Source organism: Onthophagus taurus, chromosome 2, assembly GCF_036711975.1.
Source record: "Onthophagus taurus isolate NC chromosome 2, IU_Otau_3.0, whole genome shotgun sequence".
Lineage (NCBI taxonomy): Eukaryota > Metazoa > Arthropoda > Insecta > Coleoptera > Scarabaeidae > Onthophagus > Onthophagus taurus.
In genome coordinates, this window is record NC_091967.1 from 7,635,764 (window position 1) to 7,657,581 (window position 21,818).

Here is a 21,818-nt window from a genome sequence, read left to right on the forward strand (position 1 = left end):
AAAAGGTTGATTTGTGCAAAGAAGGTGAAGCTAAATTTTAATTAAATATCGAATAATCTTTAAGATTATTACAAGATGCTTAAATTTAATTTTTTTTTTGTGACAGTTTTAGTGAAATGACAGTTTTCTAAAAAAAACTTAAATTATTAATAAATTCACACATTAAACTAATCGCATTAATTTTATATTTAATTTAATCATAAATTAATTAAAACAACAACATAAAACAAAATTAAATTAATTTTAGGAATAAAAGTTTCATTTCACCCCATCTCTTTTTTTTACACGAACTTCACGACACTGATTATAAATGAAATGATAATAATTTATTTACTTTATTAATTTCAACTTTGATTTATCATTTAGTAATAAAATTATATAATAAGTATCGTTTTATACATAATAACAATGCATCAAAAGAAAAAAAAAGATTTGTTGTTATTAAAGAGAAGAAAGTGGTACCACTCGTTTTTATTTTTATTTATTTTGGTTACATCACGTTTTATTTAACTTTTTTCAACGACGGTGAAGTCTTGCCCGAATTTGGCATGGAATTTTAATCTACCAAAACAGACTCACGAAACCCAGTTTCGTTTATAAACTGAAAGGTGGGAAAGAAGAAATTTTTTTTTGGTAATCAATTAGTTCACAAGATGAGTCATCCTACTGCAAATCTCGCAACCACTTCTAAAACCAAGAACTCGTCCTTCAACTCAAGAAAAATATTACAAAAAAAAACGATTTACCGGTCGTGATAAAGAGAGAAAGAAATCACATTTGAAATGTGACGCGAAGAAAAGACGATGATGGTAGATTTTTTTTTTACTTTCAATTTGAGGTTGGTTACGAGAATCGAATCTCGTTATTATAGAGGTGAAACAGCGGTCTACCTTCACAAGGTCGTTGGCCATATGGACGACGACATCGCTAAAAACTTTTTTATTTCAATTTCTTTCATATAAAAACCACACAAAAACATTTTCATGTTTATGAGCTTTTTTATGCATTATAGCATCGTTTTCGAACTGTTAAAACGTCTTTGGTATTGAATACATAAAGAGAGACGTAAACGAAGGTAATAATCCTTTTTTACAGTTTAGGAAATGTAATAAATAAATCTGTATTCGGGTTTATTGCATAATAAGAATTTACTTATATTTTGTCATATTTTATTTCATAGTATTAAAGAAATCTGATTTGATCCTTTTTCCAACTTTCATTTAATTTCCTTTAAATTGATACTTTGGTTGATTGTGAGAATTTCCTGTAGGCGCAGAAAGCTTCCACAAGAAAAAGATTAAAACTAACAACCAAGTTGGACTTCCAATTTAAAACACAACCCATGATTTTAATCGGATTATCTTTTTACTTATAAATATAAAATTTAATCTCACTTAAAATCAGAAACGTCAAATGTCACAATAAATGTCAAATAATATTAAGGCTTATAAACATAATAAAAAAAATAATTACACAACCTAATTTTAATTAACTAAATCGTAGGTTTTTCTCGATACATTTTAATTTTTTTGTTAATTAATTCTATATTTGTAAATATAAATACCTAAATGGAATGTTTATGTTGCGTGTCTTTTTTTTAATGAACACGCCCAAAGTTATGCGGTGTTATCGATCCCACAACTACACGATATCCACTCGACTCGGATCTAAATTTAGCGAAATACTCGACCAGATGAGAGTCGTGCCTTTAAAACTTGTCGTCAGTAGCGAATTAAAATCAACCTTAATTGGATTAAATTGATGTTCTTGATATAAAAACCGGGTGCTAAAATGAGGTACTTGCACTTTAACATTAAAAAAAACAGGCTTAATTACATTCAGAAGATTTTCAAATAAAACTTCTTTTACTTACATTATTTAGAAATTTAATTTGAGAATTTGAATGAAATGAGTTATAACTTACAGGTTTCTAATTTATCTAGTTTTTGTTGGGTTGGTATTAAAATCAAATTCAAAATATTTGACATTTGTCACATTTAAATTTAGGTTATGTAACGAATTGTCAAAATAAACCGAATATGTTTTATATTTATTTTTAATTGTAATTCCACACCAACCTTCTCTTATAAGGAAGTTGTAGAGGTAAAGTTGAAGAAATGGTATAGTTAAAGTTTACACCAATTTACGATTAATTACTTTTCCTTCAGTCACAACACAGCTGCTTTTATTACTTCCTTGTTAACCCCCGTTCATTATCATTATTAAAACGACCAGTTCGTACAAGACCATCTGTTTATTTTTATTTATTATAAAGGGGTAAATTTGAATGAATACAAGAGTACATAAAAAGAGATAAAAATGAGAACTTAACCTCTTTTTTGCCCATCACAACCACTTCCGAGATCGTGTTCCTTGTTAAAGGCCTGTAACCTAATTCTAAAAGGGTCCTTTTACCCTCGACCAACCCCCACCGATTCCTTTCTAACCGTTAGCTTAGCAAGATATCTTTTATAATGAAAAACTTTCCATAACAACCAATGCGAAAATTTCGATTCTTTCAGAGAACAAAATATGTTTTAACTCACCAAAATTATTCGATCCTTTTCTCTACTCCAAACGTAACAGCGTTTTCATTACAACCCCCTCACGTTTTATTCAAGTTTTCGATCACCTGAAACGTTTTTATAGCCGTAAGGGTGATTTCGTTTAAAAAGCCGTTTTAAATTCGTTCTTTTAACACGTTATTTTGAAAGCTCGCACTTTTATCTTTTATTTAATGTGTCCGCGGAACAAGTTAACACCGTTGTTTAAACGTTATGAATGAAGGGAGTACCACAGAGACAGAAGTAAACGACTGGGATATCTCGTTCGTGTTTCGTTCGTTGTTAATGTTTTGGGTGGGATTGCGTCTGTTCTCGTCTCTCCTTCCTTTCTTGCGCGTGGTCAAAACTGGAGAGTTTGCGCAGAAAAAAATATTAATAAAATATGTTAATATTAAGTAATGTTTATTTATTTCATATATTTTTATAATAATTTTAAGAATAATTAAATTTATTAAATTAATAAATCGTAATTTTTTTTTTTGATTATTTTTTGTTGTGGTCTACGTATAGGTATGAGCTTTCGACTGGGAGCGTGGCGAACTCCTGTAATCTAGCTACTTGGAGGTCGGGTTCAGTGGATGGTTTGAGGTTGGGGGCCCTGGTATAGAGTCCGCTTGCGTTGACCGGGTGTCCGCACTAAGCTCGGCGTCGATATGGACGGCCCCGGGGAGCTGGGGGCGGCCAGGTCGGCCAAGGAGGGGCGCACCGGGCCAGGGGGGAAACCCAGCAGCCAAAAGTCCCCGCGTCGAGCAGTAGTGGGATCGCGCCTGGGAGCGGGCGCTCTATAACAGCCCAACCAATAAAGCTAAACCTGGATCTTTTTTGTTGCAAAAAATCAATTCTTCATATTTTTTTACTAATTTACATATTTACTAAAATACTAAACTCACAAAAATTTTATAAAGAAATTTGTAAATAAAAAAGATAAAGTAAGGTTATGTTGTCTTTATCTAAATCAACCATACTAAAAATCAATTTAATTATTATTTATCATACAAATGTTTACATTTAAAACAAAACGAGTGATTTATATTTATTTATTTAACATTAACTCGAAATTAATACAAAAAAACTTTTTAAAAATTATATATAAATAACCTAACTTCATAGTATTTATGACATTTACTTAACCCACTTAACCTAAAAATCATTCAAAAAGAAAATGAGTGTCTCCTCAGATTTACCATTAGACCAAGATCAAATAATTTTAGCTACAGCCGGATATGATTACTCGATAAAATTATGGCATACTCATCACGGAGTATGTTTGCGAACCCTACAACATGCAGAATCGGTAAGTAATATAACCTTAAAGTTCTAAAAATTATAAATGAACATATTTCAGCAAGTAAATACGTTAGAAATTGCACCGAATAGAAATTTATTAGCCGCTGCGGGTTACCAACACATCCGAATGTATGATTTGCAATCATCAACTGCAAATTTTATAGCTGATTATGAAGCGGATTCGAGAAATGTGACAAGTATAGGTTTTCAATCGGAAGGAAAGTGGATGTATTCGGGTGGGGAGGATAAATCGGTTAAAATATGGGATTTACGAACTTCCAATGTAACTTGTCCCAAATCTTTTAAATGTAACGCTCCTGTAAATTGTGTTACACTTCATCCGAATCAAGGGGAGCTATTTATTGGAGATCAAATGGGAAATATTTATCGATTCGATTTACGCACGGACTGCAATGAACAATTGGTAAATATTGAGTTAGTAAGTTTTCTTTTGTTGTTTGTTGAAAATAATAAGTTATTTCATGTTAATTAGATTCCCGATGGCCAATCTATGATTTTAGACATAGACATTACTAAAGATGGTACGGAAATGGCAGTAGTTAATTCAAAAGGAAGATGTTTTATTTGGAGTTTAATATCAGGAATTGGTGATGTGGCCACTCATTATACACCTAAACATAGATTTCAAGCTCATAAACGGCAGATATTAACATGTAAATACAGTCCTAATGCTAGGTACTTAATAAAACCTTTATTTAATATAACATTAATTTTTTTAAAGTATTTTAGTAACTACATCAGCTGATCAAACGGCGAAATTATGGAATACAAGTGATTACGAATTATTACAGGAATTGAAACAGGAAAATCAAAGATGGGTTTGGGATGCAGCATTCAGCGCTGATTCTCAATACGTTTTTACAGGTAATTTTTTATTAATATATTAATTAAATTATATAATATGTGTTAAAGCATCATCTGATTCAATGGCAAAATTATGGAATGTAAAAACAGGACAACTTGAAAGACAATACGCAGGTCATACGAAAACTGTTACATCTATAGCTTTTCGCGATGTTATTGCAGATTAGGTAATTAATTTTGAATTTCAATAAGATTGTTAATTATTTTAAATAAAATCTTAAGATTTCTTTTTATTAAAACGAAAATATTCCTGCTTATTATTAAGTTATCATGATGTGGATTTATTGTTATAGTATTGTGTTTTTTAATTAAGGTTTTTATTTCTTTTAAGCTCATAAATAATATAATCATAATACATAAAAATTGCACCATCTACATAATCATCTATAATCAATTCTATTAAGTTGATTAAAAACATGTACATAAATAAATAACTCCTTAAAAGAAAGCAAATGAAATTTCAAACATGTGATGTAATTTAAATTTCTTTAATCCTCCTTATCATTTTTATTATCATTTTGATTCAAACCATAATCTCCCGTGTTACATGGAATACTCGGTATTTGGAATCCTTGTTTTGAAAAGCCCGAATACCTCAATGACTGCGGTTTAATTGGAGATGGTAAACATTGCTTTTTTGGTGATGTTTCTTTTTTATCTAAAACATGTTTTGCATCTTCATCAAACGGTAAAACAAAATCATCTTTTCGATCGACAACTTCCGGTCTTAAAGGTGACTGATCAATTTCGATTTTTTTCGAATTAACCGGACTGAAAGGATCTGGTGTTGAAAAACTTAATGGTGAAGGTTTTCGTTTTTCGGGCGTTAATTCATCGGCAACACTATTTTCGTTGCTTAAATCAGAAAAATCGATGTCGTAATTAATATTAGATAACCCTAATGATCCACCTCCTTCATCTGGAGTCAATCCATCACATGAGTCGTATAATCCGGAATGTGATGGGATTTCGCTTGAAGAAACGTAAGGTTTTATATCTAATTGTAATTTTTTTCGATCGTCTGTTAAATTTAAGATTTGATTCGATAAATTTTTTGTGTAAAAGTTGTTTAATTCAACGAATTTTTCATATTCAGCGAAAGGTTCTGGATCTGATTCTTCGACTTTATCGATTTTTATTGGAATTGTTGGTATGTTTTCTAAATCTTTTTGATTAACAACAACTGGTGTTATGGGTGACGGCAAATTTTCGTTTAATGAATCTTGTTTATCTAAAGATATCGGTACTTTACGTGGTTTTATTATTAATGGGGTTTCTTTGTAAATCTTTTCTATTTGTGATGTGATATCGTTCTAAAAAAAAAAATAAGAAAAAAATATGTTTATTATTTTAAATAAAAAGTTTTTTGTACAAACTTTAAAACTGCCAATAGATCCTTTCAATTCTTGGGTTTTTTCTTGAACCGTATCCATACGTTCTGCCAAACCTTTTAATAAAGATAATTGTTCGCAAATTTGATGCATCCCTTCGCAGGCTACTAACGCTGATTCCCAAGCGCTAACGGAAGTAATCGCCCCCGACATATACCCTTGAAATTCTTCCTCTGGCATATTTAAAGATTCGGCCGTTAAGTTTTCAATAAAAGAAACGGCGCAACATAGATTTGTAAAATAATAGCCTCCTTCTCCTTGCATTAATCGCGCCCCGTTGCAAAATCTTGTAACATATAAAATGTTGCTTTTTAACCTTGTTGGATTGGCTTTTAAAACGACGAATATTAAGGCGGGTAAAAATTCATCGGCGCTTACTGGGCCACCTTGACAATGTTGCAATACTTCTACTACGCTCCGACAACAACTAACAACGCATGCAAGTTTATCTTGAGGTGCTTTAGATGAGTCCATACCTATTTAAAAAAAAATAATTAAATTCAATCACTACAAGATGTCGAGCCACACTAAATTACACTTACCTAATAAATCTGTAATAGCTGTATAAACCAAATCGCGAACCTCGACGCTAGTTTCGCTAATACAACAATCCAAATGATGAGCATTAACCCAACTTAATTGTCGAATTCGTCCCTGTATCATCAAATCCTTTTCTTCATCGTTTGTGGTTACTGGACAAAAAAGATCACGATTTAAAGCGGTCATTGTAAATTTTTCAAAGAAATCGACCAATTTATCACGGACATCTTGTTCGACTTTTTCATATTTAACGTGGTGGTTAATTCGTTCTGAGAATAGGTTGTAATATTTTTGCGAGATCTCCGCTATTTCTTCAATATCACGGACGTTCAATTGATCGCGAATTTTTGTATTGCAATTGCGAACGCATCGGAAGAAGTCGTCGCGCACATCTTGACCCAAGTGACCGTAGGCGCTTATAAATTCTAACTCGAGTTTTTCCGTATCAGGATTTACATGTCTCGATTCGTGGTGGTGGTGACGAGATTCAGGTCTACCATAATCTAATAAAACAAAAAAATGTTGTTTTGTATTAATTATTTTAGTTATTATTGTTTTTACCTTTTGATGATGATGATCTTCTAAAAACGGGAGTTAATTGTTTAAGATACTTGGTTTTTTTATCGCGTTGTTGTTGCTTTTTTTCTTCGAACTTTGAGAATCCCGCAATTGGGGATCTTCCTTGATCTTGTTTTTTCTGGCGTTCTTTTTCCATTGCATTTCGATAACATTTCGAACAATAACCTAAAAAAAATCATTAATTTTAATTCTTTAGAACCTCAAAAATCTAATTAATTAAACGTTGTCATGGAAACCGATTTAATTTTGTTTGTATTCAAAAGAGGTCGCTGTTTTTTATCTTTATAAATTTCCTTAAAAAAAAAAATATAAATAAATAAGAAAGTAAGAAAATGATAAGAAATGAATCTTGCCTAACAAAAACCTTTTCTTATTTCAAGCACTAATAAGAAATCATGTTTTTATGAAAAGATTTTGACGTTTACACAGTCATCGATAAATTTAACATCTGCAAATAACAGCTGTTCTCTGACCCCAAGACCTCACAAGCCGATCCGTCTCGTTATTTGGATTTGTCCAAATTTAAAACAGATAGTGATAAATGAAAAAAAAAACTAGTCGCCATGTGGCAAATTTGATAAATTAATTTATATAGAACAAGAATCAAAAAATTAAAACGTTTATAAAAAAACATGAGAAATACGAGAAGTTTTGAAATAGTCGAGTAAGTAAAATCGAAACGAGTAAATATTTATAAAAACTTGTATAAGGTCAGTGACGTTTAAGTTAATAAAATACAACAAACAAATTAAAACTGTCAAATAATGACATGTGTCATAATGACATTAGAAATGTCAGAATTAAAATATTTTCACTGAGTGAATTTAAATCAAAAAACGTCAATTCAATTCAATTTTTTAGGAGTTTCTAAAGGTTTGACATTAGAAAAACCTAAACAAATTTCTTTTTTCGTATGATTTAAGCATAAATTAAAAATTTTCGTAAAAAAAACGTTTTATAAAATTGTTGTCACGTTGGTTACAGTTAGTAACATCGAATTTGTGTGACATTGACGTTTAAACTTTATTCAAAAATTTATTTAAAAAATAAATGTATAGAATCAATTTCAATAGTAGCTGTGGACAAAGTATAGTATTCTACTCACATATAATGAGCTATTTATTCACTCAGGTTAATTATGTCACCAGCGTAGCGAAACTTAACCATAATGAATAATAGCCCTCATTATATGCTCATATAACAATTATTACTAGATTACATTACTTAAAAATAACTCACCTTCCCAATCGGCGTTTCCATAGTAACCACAATTATTCTTACATTTCAAATCGGAATGGGAAATTCTTAGTGATGGCTGTTTTGTAGCGTACATGATGTATTTATATGACCTCTGTAATGGAACGAAATTCATTTCTATCCTTTATTTATAAAAAAAACAATCCAAAAATAATAATACTAATAAATAAATAAGGCGCACAAGAAGGTCAAAGTTTTTTTCTTTTTCTGTTCTCAACCTTTATTTGTGTACATGTTCGCGTAACTTCAATTCAAAATGATTTAAATCACTCATTAATTTTAATAAAATCACCACCCGATTTTTAAATAATAACCTATAGCAATAATCACTAATTCTCGATGTGATTAACTGTATCGTTGAAGAAGAGTTTAAATTCTTTATAAATGTATCGTCGTTAATTTCTGCCATTGGTTTATGAGTTTTAACGAAACAATTTTTAACCGTTTATATAATTTAAACCAAAACGTTATTCCTCTTACTCCCTGCCACGTTTATAAGAATACTACTGATCGTAAACTGTGTTCCTATTCGTTTCTTGTGTGTCTTAAAGATAAAAGGCGAAAAGAATTTTGTAAACACGATAATATTTCAGTTTATCTTTAAAACTATGATTAACCAACTGTGTGTGTTAGTAAAAAGATTTTTTTAACGTTGACTCATTTTTCTTTTAAGCAAAATAAGTTTTACCTTCGAAAATTTTTTAAAACTCCTAAAGCATTTAATAAAACAAACATTGCACATTATATCTTTTTTCTAACTAAATAAAAACGTTAAAAATTGTTATATTCTCTTTATACTGTTTTGTTAAACGATAGAAGTTAAACAGAATTTTAACTATGTATTGTTTACAAAAACAAATACATTTTATAATAAAATACGTTGAAATGAACTTACTTAAATGTTTACAAAATTAAACGTAAATTTAAACGTAATAAATTGGATGTAATACAATAATTTTGAAACCATAAATGTATTTAAGTTGAAATAATCACACCAAAAACGATAAGTAAGTGATCTTCGTTAAAATTTCATTTTTAATTGGATTTGAGATATAATAAGTTAATAAAAAGGTCATCTTTATAATATTCATTATAACTCTATAGAAATGGATGAAAAAGGATACTTCTTATCTCCATTATTAAATTATTTGAATTTCACATTGGAAAATCGCGATTAGTTTCAGTTTGGATCTCGCCCATCAAATTTTCTTTAGGTTAATTTAATAAAATAGGGTTAAATCTTATTCTAATTTTTAACGGTTAACTTACGATTGTTTTCTATTATTTAAAACGCTTTAATTAATCACTCTTCACTACATTTTGATAAAATAAAGAATGATTCGAATGATTATAGGTTAATGGAGCTGTCAATTTTTAGCTGTCAGAAAGTCAGATATGAATATAGGCAACCAATACAATAAATGATAATGAAGGTTTCTTTAGAAAGTTGTACATTTAATATTAATAATTAGATAATTAAGTCATTAATATAAATAATCAAAAAAATAAAACTAAATGATAACAATGTTTATTATTATTTATTAATAATTTAACGAAGTATCACTAAAAAATAAAGTAAGTTTGGTTGCCTATATAAACATTTCATTAAACAAAATATATAAAAATTAATTATTTATTTAAAAAAAGATGAATTAACTTCCAAATTTTTAATTTTTTTTTTAATATCAACCTTTATTATTATAAAGATTAACTTTCACAAAAATGCAGCCATTTTCTCAACGTAACTAAATTTAAATGATTGCACAACAAGTGGGGACGATTCTCTTCGGGTCGGAGACTTGGACAGCCTTCGGCTTATTTATAATATGTAACGACGGCTACCTTTCGTGCCGATCGCAATTATTACATCCTTTTTTCGCGTTATTTATTGTTATTTTGGAGATTCTCAATTAATATGTGTTGACGTAGTTTGTTATTGTCCTCTTAGTAATCAAACCGCAAACGATATGAGTGAAGTGTTAACGTTACATTAGAAATAATAATAGTTTTGAAGAATCGGAACATTTTCTTTTGTCGTTGTTGTCGAATTCTTTTTGTTGAGACAAGAAGAAATCCTTGTAGATTTTTTTTGACGGAGTTATTTGGAGAGAATGGCTGTGACATATCGAACCAAACAGATTTTCTGTTTAATTTATTGCTGTGTTTTATTTGTGAGTTAATTTTAATTTGATTTAAAAAGAAATTTTAATCTTACAAAAATTGGTTGGTAACAATGACTTTATAATTCATTAATACTTTACTTATTTTACATTTTTTAATTCAATAATACTTTTTAATTTATTTTTGAATTTATAATTAATAAGTTAATATTAAAAACTATTTTGTTTTGCCGATACTTTTATTGTTTTAATACAAAATAAGTACAAGAAAAGTGTATTGGTAACATTGATCTTATAGTGTACTTAAATTGACATTTCTAAATGTCAAATCTTTTTATAAAAACTTTTTTATTTAATAAATTTAGATTCAATTTTGCTTCTTTTTAGTTGTCTGGACTTGTGATAATTTGTACAACAACCGTTGTATCATACAAAATGTTTATCCATTCAAAATTTGTGCCTTGCGATAATTTGGGTCCATTAGGAATATTTGTAGTAATTGGATTTTTTCATTTGTTACTTACATGGATAGCACTTAAAGGCCCAAGTAGAGAACATTCTTTTTATATAACTTCGGTATATGTTAATTTTTATTTTAAAAGTAGTAACTTAACCCCACTTTTTTTAGCTTGTTGTGTTTTCGTCGATTTTAGCATTAATTTCGTTGGGCTCTTTTATTTGGAGTGTGATTTTAATGGTATATAGTGATAAAAAGGTGGAACAGATAATGACAAATTCTTTTGTTGGCTATTTAGAGTTAAAAGTAAATGAAAGGGAATGGAATTTCTTGGAGGAATGGGTATGTTTAATTATAAATTGGTTTTATGAGAGACGTGATAACATAGGCAGCGTGGCCGAGCGGTCTAAGGCGCTGGTTTTAGGCACCAGTCCGAAAGGGCGTGGGTTCGAATCCCACCGCTGTCAAAGCTTTTTTTCTATTTATAAAAAATTAATTGTTTAAATTTTTTTTAGTATAAATGTTGCGGAATTTTTGATTCTTTAGATTACCCCGAAAAAAATTGCACAAAAAGCAATTTAGGTTGTAAAGAACCTTTTGTGAATGATTTAACGATTTTATACTTTCATATTTTAATTCTTGGAGGGTTCATTTTTTTACAAAATGTGAGTAATTTATTAAGTTTACCAATAAATTAATTAATTTTATTTAATTAAAACTTAATAATTTCAAAATTTTAGGTTATGGGTTGTTTCATATACTTTATATTTAGACAAGCATTGAAGGAAGAAAAAGAGAGAAGACTAAGATTAAAAAGAGAACGAGCGATGTTGGCCAGAGCGAGGAGAATATCTCAAAGATCTTAAATATATTTTTTTAATTGTTTAATAAATTTAAAAAAATCAAAACAATTTTGTTTTAATCAACAAAAAACCCCTTTATCGGGGCTGTGATAAAATCAACAAAAGAAATTGGGGTGATTCGTTAAATTCAAATGGCGTAGATTTTATTCATTGGATAATTAATTAATCATTGTATAGGTTGAAATTTAATTTTTTTTTTAAATAGTTACTCAATCTATCGATATTCTTGAAAATCCAGATGAAAACAAAGTAAGTCAATTTCATTAATTCTAAATCATAATAAGAGGAAATTAATCTTTATTTGGGTGAACATTTTATTTTACAATTTTTTTAAACGATTACTCACCCCATCTAGCGGTAATTATTCGTATTAAATCGCGTTTTGACAGTTTATAACAACCGTTTAAATTTTTTTCTAAAAAGATAAATTTTACACCAATATAAGTGTTATTGAACCAAAAAATGTATCAAAATTTATTTTTGAACACCCAGTTTATTAATTTATCGTGATTTTAGGATCCAAGTGGCAATTTTTTCTTCTTAAATTAAGTGAAAATTTTATCGGAACATAACCTACATAACTTTTGTGCTGTCAAGTTTAAGTGTTGGGATATTCTTGAAAATTGAGATGAAAACAAAGTAAGACAACTTTCTTTAATAAGATTATTCTGTGCTTGAGTTGTTTCATATACTTTATATTTAGACAAGCATTGTAGGAAGAAAACGAGAGAAGTCTAAGATTAAAAAGAGAACGTGCGATGTTGGCCAGAGTGAGGAGAATATCTTAAATATTTTAAATATATTTTTTTAAATTGTTCAATAAATTTAAAACAATCAAAACAATTTTTTTTAATCAACAAAGAAATACTAAACAATTAAAATCTTATCCAATTAATCAAAACCTAACCTTATCTAATTATCCTTAAATGGCCCATTAAATGAGAACAGTACAACAACTTGCTTACTTTACAATGCGTTATTAAAACCTTTAAAAACTCAAAATTATTCTGAGTTATTTGCGTTTCTTTTTATCAATCAATTATTATTATTATTATTATAATAACCAAAGTCAACTAGACGCGCAGAAACGTATACACACACATATACAATAAATACGAATATAAACACGCAAAAACGCACACTTAGACATGACCAGGTAAGTACTCGGACTCCTCGGAGACGTATTTCATCGTCAGTATTAACTTATTCATTCAACAGAAAACAACAAAAATTAATTTTATTCAAGAATAAAAAAGAAGAAAACATTTAAAACGTTTTTACAGTAGATTCGAATCATATCTAAAAACGCCATATCTAATCTTTTCCGTATATAATAAAAACATCTACCAGGAGATGAGGAACAATAAAACGTTGGATGTTTCCACGATAACTTCTTCATCAAAAAAGTTTGATTCAAAGTAAAAAATTTCAGCATGAAGTTACAAATAAACGAAAACGTCGTGAAGTTTGCTTTACTCGGTTTTAATTTCATATTTTCAGTAAGTATTATTATTTTTATTACATTGTATTTAATTAATTTATTTGTTTTTCTTTCTTTTAGATCTTAAGTGTTGCTTTAATCGCTTTGGGAATTGTTTATGGCGACGAATTAGGTCTTTTAAAACGCTACGTTGGACTCGAATTCCTAGAACTGCCTACGTTGCTAATCGTTTTGGGTTGTTTAAGTTTCGCCGCGTCTTTATTGGGTTGTTATTGCGCGCGGAATAATAATCAAAAACTTTTGAAATTTGTAAGTAAAAAGCAAAATTAAATCAAGACCAAACAAATCGTAAATATTAGCTGATTAGGGCGAATAAATCGTGTGAATCATTCATTTATGGGTGTCATAATGATTTTATTAATAGAAAGATATGATTGAAGTCTGCTAACACAAAAAAATTACTGCAAGCTTATATATTTGACAATATATCTTTTTTTGCCACTTTGGTTGTTGAAGATAACAACAGTTATCGTCCATTAAAAAAATCGAACCATATTTTACGTGTAATAATAATGTAAACATTCATTATTTTATTTTTTTTGTTATATAACTTTGAGCCGAGTCAGGTTTGTTACATTAAGTGTTAATTTCGTGAAATAAAATAAATCATATTAGCGAGGTTGTGATGTATTTCGGAGAGTTAGTTACAGGCTAAAAATAAAATAACATTTTTTTTAAAGCCGGTTTATAATTTCCTTTTGAGGTTTTAACGAAGAACATTTTATTTGTTGCAGTTTATAGTTTTTATCGCTTTATTATTGGCTTTGGAATTAACGATTTCGTTAATTTCATTTTTTAATATGGACGAATCGCTCGAATCCAACGCAAGAAACATCATGAAAGTACAACTTTTAAGTCATGTTCCGTCGGATAAAAACGAATTCCATCAGGTGGAGAGTTACGTAAGTGAAGTTATCGAATCGAATTGTTGTTAAAGTTTTAGTTTTTTTTTTTTGATTTAGTTTAAGATTTTTCTTTAATAAACTTTTTATTTATTTTTTCTTTATTTTTTTCCTTTTTGCTTCATATATTTTGATTTTTTTCATCGAATAATCTTATTACAGATTTATTTTTATTAGCTAATTAATGTTTCAATATCTTCTTTGTTAAATCGCTCAAATAATTTGTAAATAGGCGCTTGATTTTGCTTCATAAATTTAAATCAATAATTTTGATCTTTTGACCACAGGGAATTTTAATTTCGACATATTACCAACCTAAAAATCGGATTTGTAAAATTTGGTATTTTGCGAGAACATGCAAAAAGATTACTGTAGTTTGATGTATTCGTGCCATTCAATTTTTGCATATTTATTAAAAATGAATACCGCAAAATTTCACAATGCATGCGAGATTTGATTGTTAGTTTACGAAAAGATGGGAAATCACTATACTCTGTTTTTAAACCAGGAGGAGTAAACGCGAAAGTCAGATTTACACTAGGAAAAATCACCAGAAAATATCACTAGATATTTTGGCGGTAAATTTAAATTAATAATTATTATTATTTATTTATTTACTTATTATTGTATTTATTTTCGTTTGTTATAGTCAACACTAAACATACAAATTAATATTGAGGTTAAGAGTGTATTAATTGAAGATGCAAAAGGGTTTAAACAAAATTTACAACAATGACACGAAACTGTGGAATTATCAATAACCTAACCTTCAAATTCAAAATCAAAATTCAAAATTGCCTGTGTGTGAACCTTCCTCGCATTCAACCAATCACGTGCAAGGTCAATCTGGTGATAAATTTAAAATACTCCTCCTGGTTTAAAAACAGAGTATAGGCGAAATTATCAAAATTGTAAAAAAAGTGCGTTCGTCAGTGCAGTATATTATAGAAAATTACAATAAAATGGGCTCAAATACAGCTTCGTACAGGACGTCCTAGAGTATTGAGTGTTCGAGATGAACGCCCGCTATTAAATAAAGTACGTGAAAATGAACTAAATTCTGTATCTCAAAGGACAGTAAGCGCACAAACAATTCGAAATGTTCTCCACAAAAATGGATATCATGGCCGCATACCTAGGAAGAAGCCCTTTATATCACAAAGGGAAAGTATAAAACGGCTGGAATTTGCAAAGAAATACATTTCTAAGGACGATGATCCTTAGGGATTTAACGACGTAGGAAGGAATGATTTCTTCATGTTAGCATCGATCGATTTACATTTTGTTGTGCTTTGTTAGCTTCACCTGTCTTTTTATAATTCCGCACCACGTATTGTGTAGTAGAGGTGTTGCGCTTCATTATTTTTATGATTTCTAGCAAAGATTTTTGTTTTATATGAAATTTTATTATTATTTTTCTTTGTTCATTTGAAAGTTCAGTTAACTTTCTACCCACTTCGAATTTTCCGCAATTATGATAATAATGCAACTGACTTTGAAATTTTTTGAAAAAACCAGTTGACACAAAACACGATTTTAAAATCTTGTATAAAAGCAGTTATCTACACAAAAATATAATCTTGCGACCTGTTCAAATATAGTTTTTGCTGTCAACTGTGAATAAAATGCTCTTTCGCGTACAGTTGTTGAACTGTATAGGTAACAAAACGTCCACTTCTGCCTTTTTCTACCTCCCTTTTTTCCCTATACTTATCACTTTAGCTTGTTTCCTACAATAAGCTTCGTCGTTCTTGCCCGCAACGCTACATTTTTTATTCATATTCTATCACATTCTAAAGAGTTCTGTTGTGTTTCAAACTCACATTTTTTTGCTAGTTATCTGAAATCAATTTCTCGCTTTTCTTTAACTCCAATTTAAAATTGAAAGTGATTAAACACTAGATAGATTAAACTAAGTAAATTAAACACTTTCCTGTGGGATTACAGTATATTTTAAATGATTCTACCGCCCTAGTCAACGTATCAATGTAAGAATATCATATTTTTAATATTTGTTCATTATGTTTTTATCTGGTTATTTATTCTTTCCTTCAGACATCATCTGTTATATTAATAATAATAAAAGACACTTGTAAACATTAGATAAATAAAATATTAATCACACAAGAACTTCGTTGTTATCTTCTTATTATATGTGAGGTTATGTTGTGTCACACTTGTGTATTTGTGGTTGTCTAACTTAATTGCTAAATAGTTTATAACTTTTTAGCCTTTTCTTACTATGTACTTATTACTTTGTATCAATGAAACAGTTTTTGAAAAAATTTGTTGCAAATATATTCTCTGACTGAAATGTTTTCTTCGAAGAACGAGATTGTGAGTTTCCCAAATATTATTGTTGAAATGATAAATATAATAAGATAATTATTAAATAAATATAACAATTAGTTATTAATAAATTTATTGATGAGTAATTTTTTGTTATAGTGGAAATGCTGTGGTATTGATAGCGGTCAAGATTACATCGCAATAAATACATCAGCAGGATGTTGCGATGAAATTCCTTATCAATGCAGCTTGGAAGTTCCCTCTAATGTAACGAACTTAATAAAGCCGGGTTGTTTAGAAATCGTAGTCGAAAATATTTATCAAATAGCATTGGAAATCGGTTGTTACAGCGCATCTTTTTGCATTTTGCAATTCTCCGAAATTATTTGTGTATTATTAAGAACAATTTCACCTTAATTCAAAGAAATTTTAATTCAACTTAATTTAATATGAATTTAATGTAATTTAATTCTAAAAATATAATTTGCTTGGACCAATTACAAAACTAATTAAAGTTAAAGACTATTTAGGTCGATTTAAATCGATCGGAGATGAACCGTTTTTCACGTCCTCCCTTATATACCTGATTATAAAGGCAAAAATTTATCTTGAGATAAGATTAAATAAAATCAATAGTGAGCAACAATAAAGTTATTACATAAGGGTAACTCAAAACGGCTGGTTGTTAAAGTAAAATGGGTTGTGCTACAAAGTGCGTTGCTTGGTTTGTTTTTATTTTTAATATTATATTAGCGGTAAGTAAAATTAAATATAAATCGTTTTATGGGAACTAAAAAATGGTTATATAAAAAAATTCGGCCTTAAATCTTATTTAAAAGTATTAATTGTTTTAAGATAACCTTAATCTACACTGTATAGTTACCAAAAATAGATTGAAAATCATATAAGAATTTCGCTCATAAAAGAAACTTTAGAGCTTGAAAAAACTGTACCGTGAGAAGATTAAATTTGCAAGAAGGAAGTATGCGAAGAGGTATTTCTTATCAAATCTACAAAGAGAACCGTTGTGATATAAATTTGCACACTACATAAAAAGATATACGGAAGAATAAACATTTATATATAGAGAACCAAAATAAATATAAATATTAATCTTTTAATTTAACAAAAATAAATTAAGATAAATTTAAAACATTAAAAAATCAAACTGAAATAATTAAACGTCAGTTTTGACGTTTACAAATAACCTCTAAAATTTCTTATGTAGAAAGTCAAAATAGTATTCCGAAAAATTTAATTTCTAATTGTCAAATATTTCAAAATTGGCTCTAAAATAAATTTTAAATTTAATAGGAAAAAGTCATATTTAGTTTCAACTTCTTAAACAAATTACAAAAATTTGATAATTTCAAAAAAATTTCATCCTAACCTAACATCATAAATACGTCAGTTTTGACGTTTAAAATTAACCTCTTTTTAATTTTAATAGTCAAATATTTAAAAATATATTTTTTTAAGTATACTTTCAGTTTTAACTTGAGGTAGGTTAGAAAAACATCAATTTTTAACGATTTATTACTTCAATCGATTAAAAATTAATCCTTCTTTCAGATTTATTTCAAAAGTCTCAATCTATAAATAAATCAACAATTTTTTTATTACATTCTTTTTATTCTTATCTTTTTTAGTGTCTTGGCATCGCAATTTTAACAGTGGGTATCTTATTCCAACTCAATGTGATAAATTACATAATTCCAGTAACCGATGTAAAAGAATCCTTGGATTATCTACCAATTATCATCATTGTTATTGGTAGTTTAATATTCTTAACTGGAATTTTAGGCTGTATAAGCGCAGGAAGAGGCAACACAAAATTGTTATGGACTGTTCGTATAAACTGCAACTCAAAATCCATTTAATTTCTTTTATTTTCTTTTTAAGTACGTTGTCGTTTTAATATTAATATTCGCGATACAAATATGTCTCGGAGTATTTATAATGTTTCAAGTTCATTGCGAAACCGACATCCAAAATAGAATTAATTCGCATTTATTGGAAGGAATTAATAATTATAACGGCAATAATACAGTCATTAAAACAAGAATTGATGCATTACAGAGACGAGTAAAACATTTTTTTTATATTATTACTTTTTATAAATTTATAACAATTTTAGTTCGATTGTTGCGGAATTGAGTCCCCAAACGATTGGAACACCGATGGAAGTGGCGTATTACCACCAAGTTGTTGCGAAAACAACGAAAAATGTGGCATTAATTCCGATGATATTTTTACGAGGGGTTGTGGTCCCTTAATCCTGGATAATTTTAATAATGTCGTTAGAATTACCTACATTTTAGCATTTGCAGTTGCAGCTCAACAGGTATTGTTAATTTTCTTTAATATTATTAATTTTACATCGTTTCGTTTTTAGTTTATGGGGGTTATATTTGCATTTATATTAATAACATCGATAAGGAACGAAGAGAGAAGAAGTAATTATCGATAATATGATTCAGTTTTTTGTATTAATTATATTTATTTGGAGTTATAAATAAAGAGTAAAAATAATAAAATCATTTCTTTTAAGAAAGATGACCATTAAAACGTCAAATTTTAGAAATTAATTATACCAACCTTTTCTATTATAAAAATTAAATTATTATAATTAACATTTTGCGAAATGATAACGAATAGCATATATAATATAACATCACAGATTATATTAATAATTATGTAGTGGTTAAAATGTATTTTAGAAGGTCGTAATCTTATCTATACGACCTTGTATTTTCGTTACACTCTGAAGTTGCAGCTGCATGAGAAATTGCGGAAACGCCAAATTTTTAATTTTTTTTAAGTATTAGAATGAAAAAAAAACGAAAAATTGTATTAAATTACTTAAACTTTTATTGTAAATGGAAAAAGAACCAATTATGGAATAGAATATTAATTATATATTGGAATTAATATTTGACTTCTAAAGTAAAAATATAAAACTGTTGAATTGTTAGATGGCGCTGATTAAATAAAATTTAAAGCGTGAAATTTGAGTTATTTTATTTATAAATATAAAAATACAAAAAATAATGAACAATAAAAACGATTATAAAAAGTTTAAGAAATTAATTCATGGACGATTTAATTAATAGTTTAATTAAAATATAAATTATAATGAGATGTTTTCTGATTCGAATTCAATGATTTTTACATCGTCGTTATCATTTTCGAAATTATTATAATTTATATTCAACAGTTCTAATTTATTTGATATATAAATAGAAAAACTTCCACCAACAAACTAAAAAAAGAAAGATTATAAAACGAAATTTGTGAATTAATGAGTAAAAGAATACCTCTAAAATAGCGGAAATGGCTAAAATAAACCACTCGAAACACGAAAACGTTTCTAAATCCTAAAATAAAATCAATGTAATTATAAATTTGTTTAGAAAATGATTTTCTTACCTGATCCACTTTTGTTAAAGATTTATGAGCGTAAGAAAACTTTCCAAATAAATATAACAGCAACAAAATAAGTTGTGCAGTAAAAAATGATAGTTGTACAGCACCATACTAAAAATATTAATTTAAAAACAAAAAAATTAAATAAGTATTCAACTTAAATATTTACTCCTATTAAGATAATTCGATTTTCGAAAAACGATCCTGCACATCCAAAATATGGAATTATAAACATTAAACAGCCGATTGGTAACAAAATAAATGTCGGACTTTTAATATAAGAAAATATTAACATAATACCAAGTATCTAAAAAGAATTAATAAAATTAAACTAAAATCTACAGATCCCATCGAAGTATTTTAATATTATGCCTTACCTTACAAATAATATTTAATGTTAATAAGAAGATTTTTTGATGCACGATAACGTAATAAGACATTTTTTTGAAACACGTCATTTTAAAGAAGCTTTCAATAAACTTATTGAAATAAAAAGATGTATGGTGAAGGTTTCGTAGAAATAATCACGCCGAGACTGTTTGATTCGTAAACATTTACACCGAATAGTGCTTCAGCAGTCGTTAAATTCATATCTTAGGTATCAACTTGCGCATATCTCGATATTTAATACGCTTGCATTTAAACACATTCTTTATAAGATTTTTTTTATTTCATCTTTATTTTTCTAAACACTTGCATAAAAATTATTAGTAATTAATTTATTTTAAAATATATATATATATATATATATAAATCTCTTAAAATTATTAATAAATATTTAGTTATGTATATATAACTTAACATATATTTGTGCATATTAAGCTGCCTATCAATTTATTTTTAATAAAAATTAATTATTTGATTTTTATTAAAACAAGAAACAATTAAATATAATTAATTATAATTAAAAAGAACTTAAGATTTAGAATTATTGAATTGATGACCTGTATTTGAAAATAATCAATAAAAGTCAATAAATTATTATTTTATCATGTATATTAGTTGTGCATAGGCAACTCTTTACACATTCGAATGTTTAGTTGCCTACTCAATAATTATTTACAATTTTATTATTAATTTTTTAAAATGATCTTATCAATAGAATAAATTCATAATTTATTCCACATTTACAAAGAATGGTTAAAATAACCAACAAAACAGGTTAAAATGTGTTTTAAAACAATTTTTATATTATTATTTTTCTATTGCTTTTTAGTTTGTTTTATATTGTCTAAATGAGAGTAAACAACTTAATCCTCCTGCAAATGATAATGGTTTAATTACAGCTTCCATTTGCTTGAAATAAAAATGAATACATTTCATGAAGATTCATGAATGATTGAAAGCTTTTAATGCATTTAAAAGAATAATTAGGTGTTTCAAAACTATCAATAAAACATTAACCAATCGTGTTATACTCTAATTTTTAGCAGAAAATGTAGAGAAAAATGTTCTTTCAGATTTCACTTCTCCGTTGATGTTGAAGTTTAAATTTCTCAAAATATCTATTAGAAATAAGGTATTATTGCTAAAATAAACTTAATAATGAATTTAATTTATCAATAATCAGATATCTTTTAATAGGGATTAAACATAATTAGTATCGTGAGCAAATACAACAATGTGTTAAGAAATTATTTTTGGTTATTAGATAGTATTGTAAATATTTCTTATGAATAATAGTAATTATGGGTTTTAATCATGGTGTTAAAGTAGTGTAAATTATAATTAAATTATTAACAAAGATATTCTTAATA

The 21,818-nt window shown here is 27.9% G+C and overlaps 6 protein-coding genes and 1 non-coding gene across 8 annotated transcripts in view; 4 read left to right on the top strand and 3 right to left on the bottom strand.

The window, feature by feature from the left end:
- The window catches only part of LOC111427077 (microtubule-binding protein cornetto), a 31,603-nt gene extending 28,727 nt beyond the window's left edge, over window positions 1–2,876 (bottom strand). Inside the window, exon 1 of the mRNA XM_023062049.2 lies at window positions 2,547–2,876. The gene's annotated coding sequence lies outside the window, so the exon portion shown is untranslated. The remainder of the gene's footprint in view (window positions 1–2,546) is intronic.
- A 799-nt stretch (window positions 2,877–3,675) lies between these two features.
- On the top strand, window positions 3,676–14,445 carry LOC111427383 (MTOR associated protein, LST8). 2 transcript variants are annotated; one of them, XM_071194064.1, is made up of 12 exons: window positions 3,676–3,858; window positions 3,910–4,290; window positions 4,345–4,547; window positions 4,594–4,736; window positions 4,785–7,910; window positions 11,011–11,199; window positions 11,252–11,422; window positions 11,596–11,745; window positions 11,821–13,099; window positions 13,162–13,442; window positions 13,505–13,693; window positions 14,179–14,445. In XM_071194064.1, the coding sequence occupies exons 1-5, from the start codon at window positions 3,727–3,729 to the stop codon at window positions 4,901–4,903; spliced, it is 978 nt and encodes a 325-aa protein (XP_071050165.1). In that variant the 5' UTR covers window positions 3,676–3,726; the 3' UTR covers window positions 4,904–7,910; window positions 11,011–11,199; window positions 11,252–11,422; window positions 11,596–11,745; window positions 11,821–13,099; window positions 13,162–13,442; window positions 13,505–13,693; window positions 14,179–14,445. The 2 variants fall into 2 exon arrangements, with proteins under 2 accessions (XP_071050165.1, XP_071050166.1); XM_071194065.1 differs by lacking the exons at window positions 13,162–13,442; window positions 13,505–13,693; window positions 14,179–14,445 and having other exon boundaries at window positions 3,910–4,275; window positions 11,821–11,991.
- LOC111427381 (Rabaptin-5-associated exchange factor for Rab5) lies at window positions 5,030–9,888 on the bottom strand. Its single transcript, XM_023062502.2, has 6 exons — window positions 9,773–9,888; window positions 8,486–8,597; window positions 7,229–7,411; window positions 6,670–7,170; window positions 6,113–6,603; window positions 5,030–6,049 (listed from the first exon to the last, which is right to left on the bottom strand). Exons 2-6 carry the CDS (start codon window positions 8,577–8,579, stop codon window positions 5,225–5,227), a joined length of 2,094 nt encoding a protein of 697 aa, XP_022918270.1. The 5' UTR covers window positions 8,580–8,597; window positions 9,773–9,888; the 3' UTR covers window positions 5,030–5,224.
- Window positions 11,468–11,547, top strand: TRNAL-UAG (transfer RNA leucine (anticodon UAG)). Its single transcript has one exon. It is a non-coding gene; the product is annotated as a tRNA-Leu (tRNA).
- LOC111427123 (tetraspanin-5-like) lies at window positions 13,377–17,052 on the top strand. The gene is made up of 4 exons (XM_071194651.1): window positions 13,377–13,442; window positions 13,505–13,693; window positions 14,179–14,346; window positions 16,795–17,052. The coding sequence occupies exons 1-4, from the start codon at window positions 13,377–13,379 to the stop codon at window positions 17,050–17,052; spliced, it is 681 nt and encodes a 226-aa protein (XP_071050752.1).
- A 121-nt stretch (window positions 17,053–17,173) lies between these two features.
- On the top strand, window positions 17,174–19,181 carry LOC111427387 (CD63 antigen-like). The gene is made up of 5 exons (XM_023062512.2): window positions 17,174–17,390; window positions 18,285–18,482; window positions 18,538–18,720; window positions 18,773–18,979; window positions 19,031–19,181. Exons 1-5 carry the CDS (start codon window positions 17,331–17,333, stop codon window positions 19,103–19,105), a joined length of 723 nt encoding a protein of 240 aa, XP_022918280.1. The 5' UTR covers window positions 17,174–17,330; the 3' UTR covers window positions 19,106–19,181.
- Window positions 19,182–19,639: 458 nt separating this feature from the next.
- Window positions 19,640–20,748, bottom strand: LOC111427390 (uncharacterized). Its single transcript, XM_023062516.2, has 5 exons — window positions 20,439–20,748; window positions 20,231–20,368; window positions 20,065–20,172; window positions 19,953–20,012; window positions 19,640–19,897 (listed from the first exon to the last, which is right to left on the bottom strand). Exons 1-5 carry the CDS (start codon window positions 20,517–20,519, stop codon window positions 19,766–19,768), a joined length of 519 nt encoding a protein of 172 aa, XP_022918284.1. The 5' UTR covers window positions 20,520–20,748; the 3' UTR covers window positions 19,640–19,765.
- Window positions 20,749–21,818: the final 1,070 nt, after the last annotated feature.

Coding starts and splice junctions, on each gene's coding strand:
- LOC111427381 (XM_023062502.2), bottom strand. CDS start 8,579: ATGTACGCTACAAAACAGCCATCACTAAGAATTTCCCATTCCGATTTG. Junction 7,171..7,228: donor AAGATCATCATCATCAAAAG/GTAAAAACAATA, acceptor TTGTTTTATTAG/ATTATGGTAGACCTGAATCT. Junction 6,050..6,112: donor GATCTATTGGCAGTTTTAAA/GTTTGTACAAAA, acceptor TTTTTTTTTTAG/AACGATATCACATCACAAAT.
- LOC111427387 (XM_023062512.2), top strand. CDS start 17,331: ATGGGTTGTGCTACAAAGTGCGTTGCTTGGTTTGTTTTTATTTTTAAT. Junction 17,391..18,284: donor TTTTTAATATTATATTAGCG/GTAAGTAAAATT, acceptor TATCTTTTTTAG/TGTCTTGGCATCGCAATTTT. Junction 18,721..18,772: donor TTGATGCATTACAGAGACGA/GTAAAACATTTT, acceptor TAACAATTTTAG/TTCGATTGTTGCGGAATTGA.
- LOC111427383 (XM_071194064.1), top strand. CDS start 3,727: ATGAGTGTCTCCTCAGATTTACCATTAGACCAAGATCAAATAATTTTA. Junction 3,859..3,909: donor CCCTACAACATGCAGAATCG/GTAAGTAATATA, acceptor AACATATTTCAG/CAAGTAAATACGTTAGAAAT. Junction 4,548..4,593: donor AAATACAGTCCTAATGCTAG/GTACTTAATAAA, acceptor ATTTTTTTAAAG/TATTTTAGTAACTACATCAG.
- LOC111427390 (XM_023062516.2), bottom strand. CDS start 20,519: ATGACGTGTTTCAAAAAAATGTCTTATTACGTTATCGTGCATCAAAAA. Junction 20,369..20,438: donor CATTAAATATTATTTGTAAG/GTAAGGCATAAT, acceptor AATTCTTTTTAG/ATACTTGGTATTATGTTAAT. Junction 20,173..20,230: donor ATCGAATTATCTTAATAGGA/GTAAATATTTAA, acceptor TAATATTTTTAG/TATGGTGCTGTACAACTATC.
- LOC111427123 (XM_071194651.1), top strand. CDS start 13,377: ATGAAGTTACAAATAAACGAAAACGTCGTGAAGTTTGCTTTACTCGGT. Junction 13,443..13,504: donor GTTTTAATTTCATATTTTCA/GTAAGTATTATT, acceptor TCTTTCTTTTAG/ATCTTAAGTGTTGCTTTAAT. Junction 13,694..14,178: donor ATCAAAAACTTTTGAAATTT/GTAAGTAAAAAG, acceptor TATTTGTTGCAG/TTTATAGTTTTTATCGCTTT.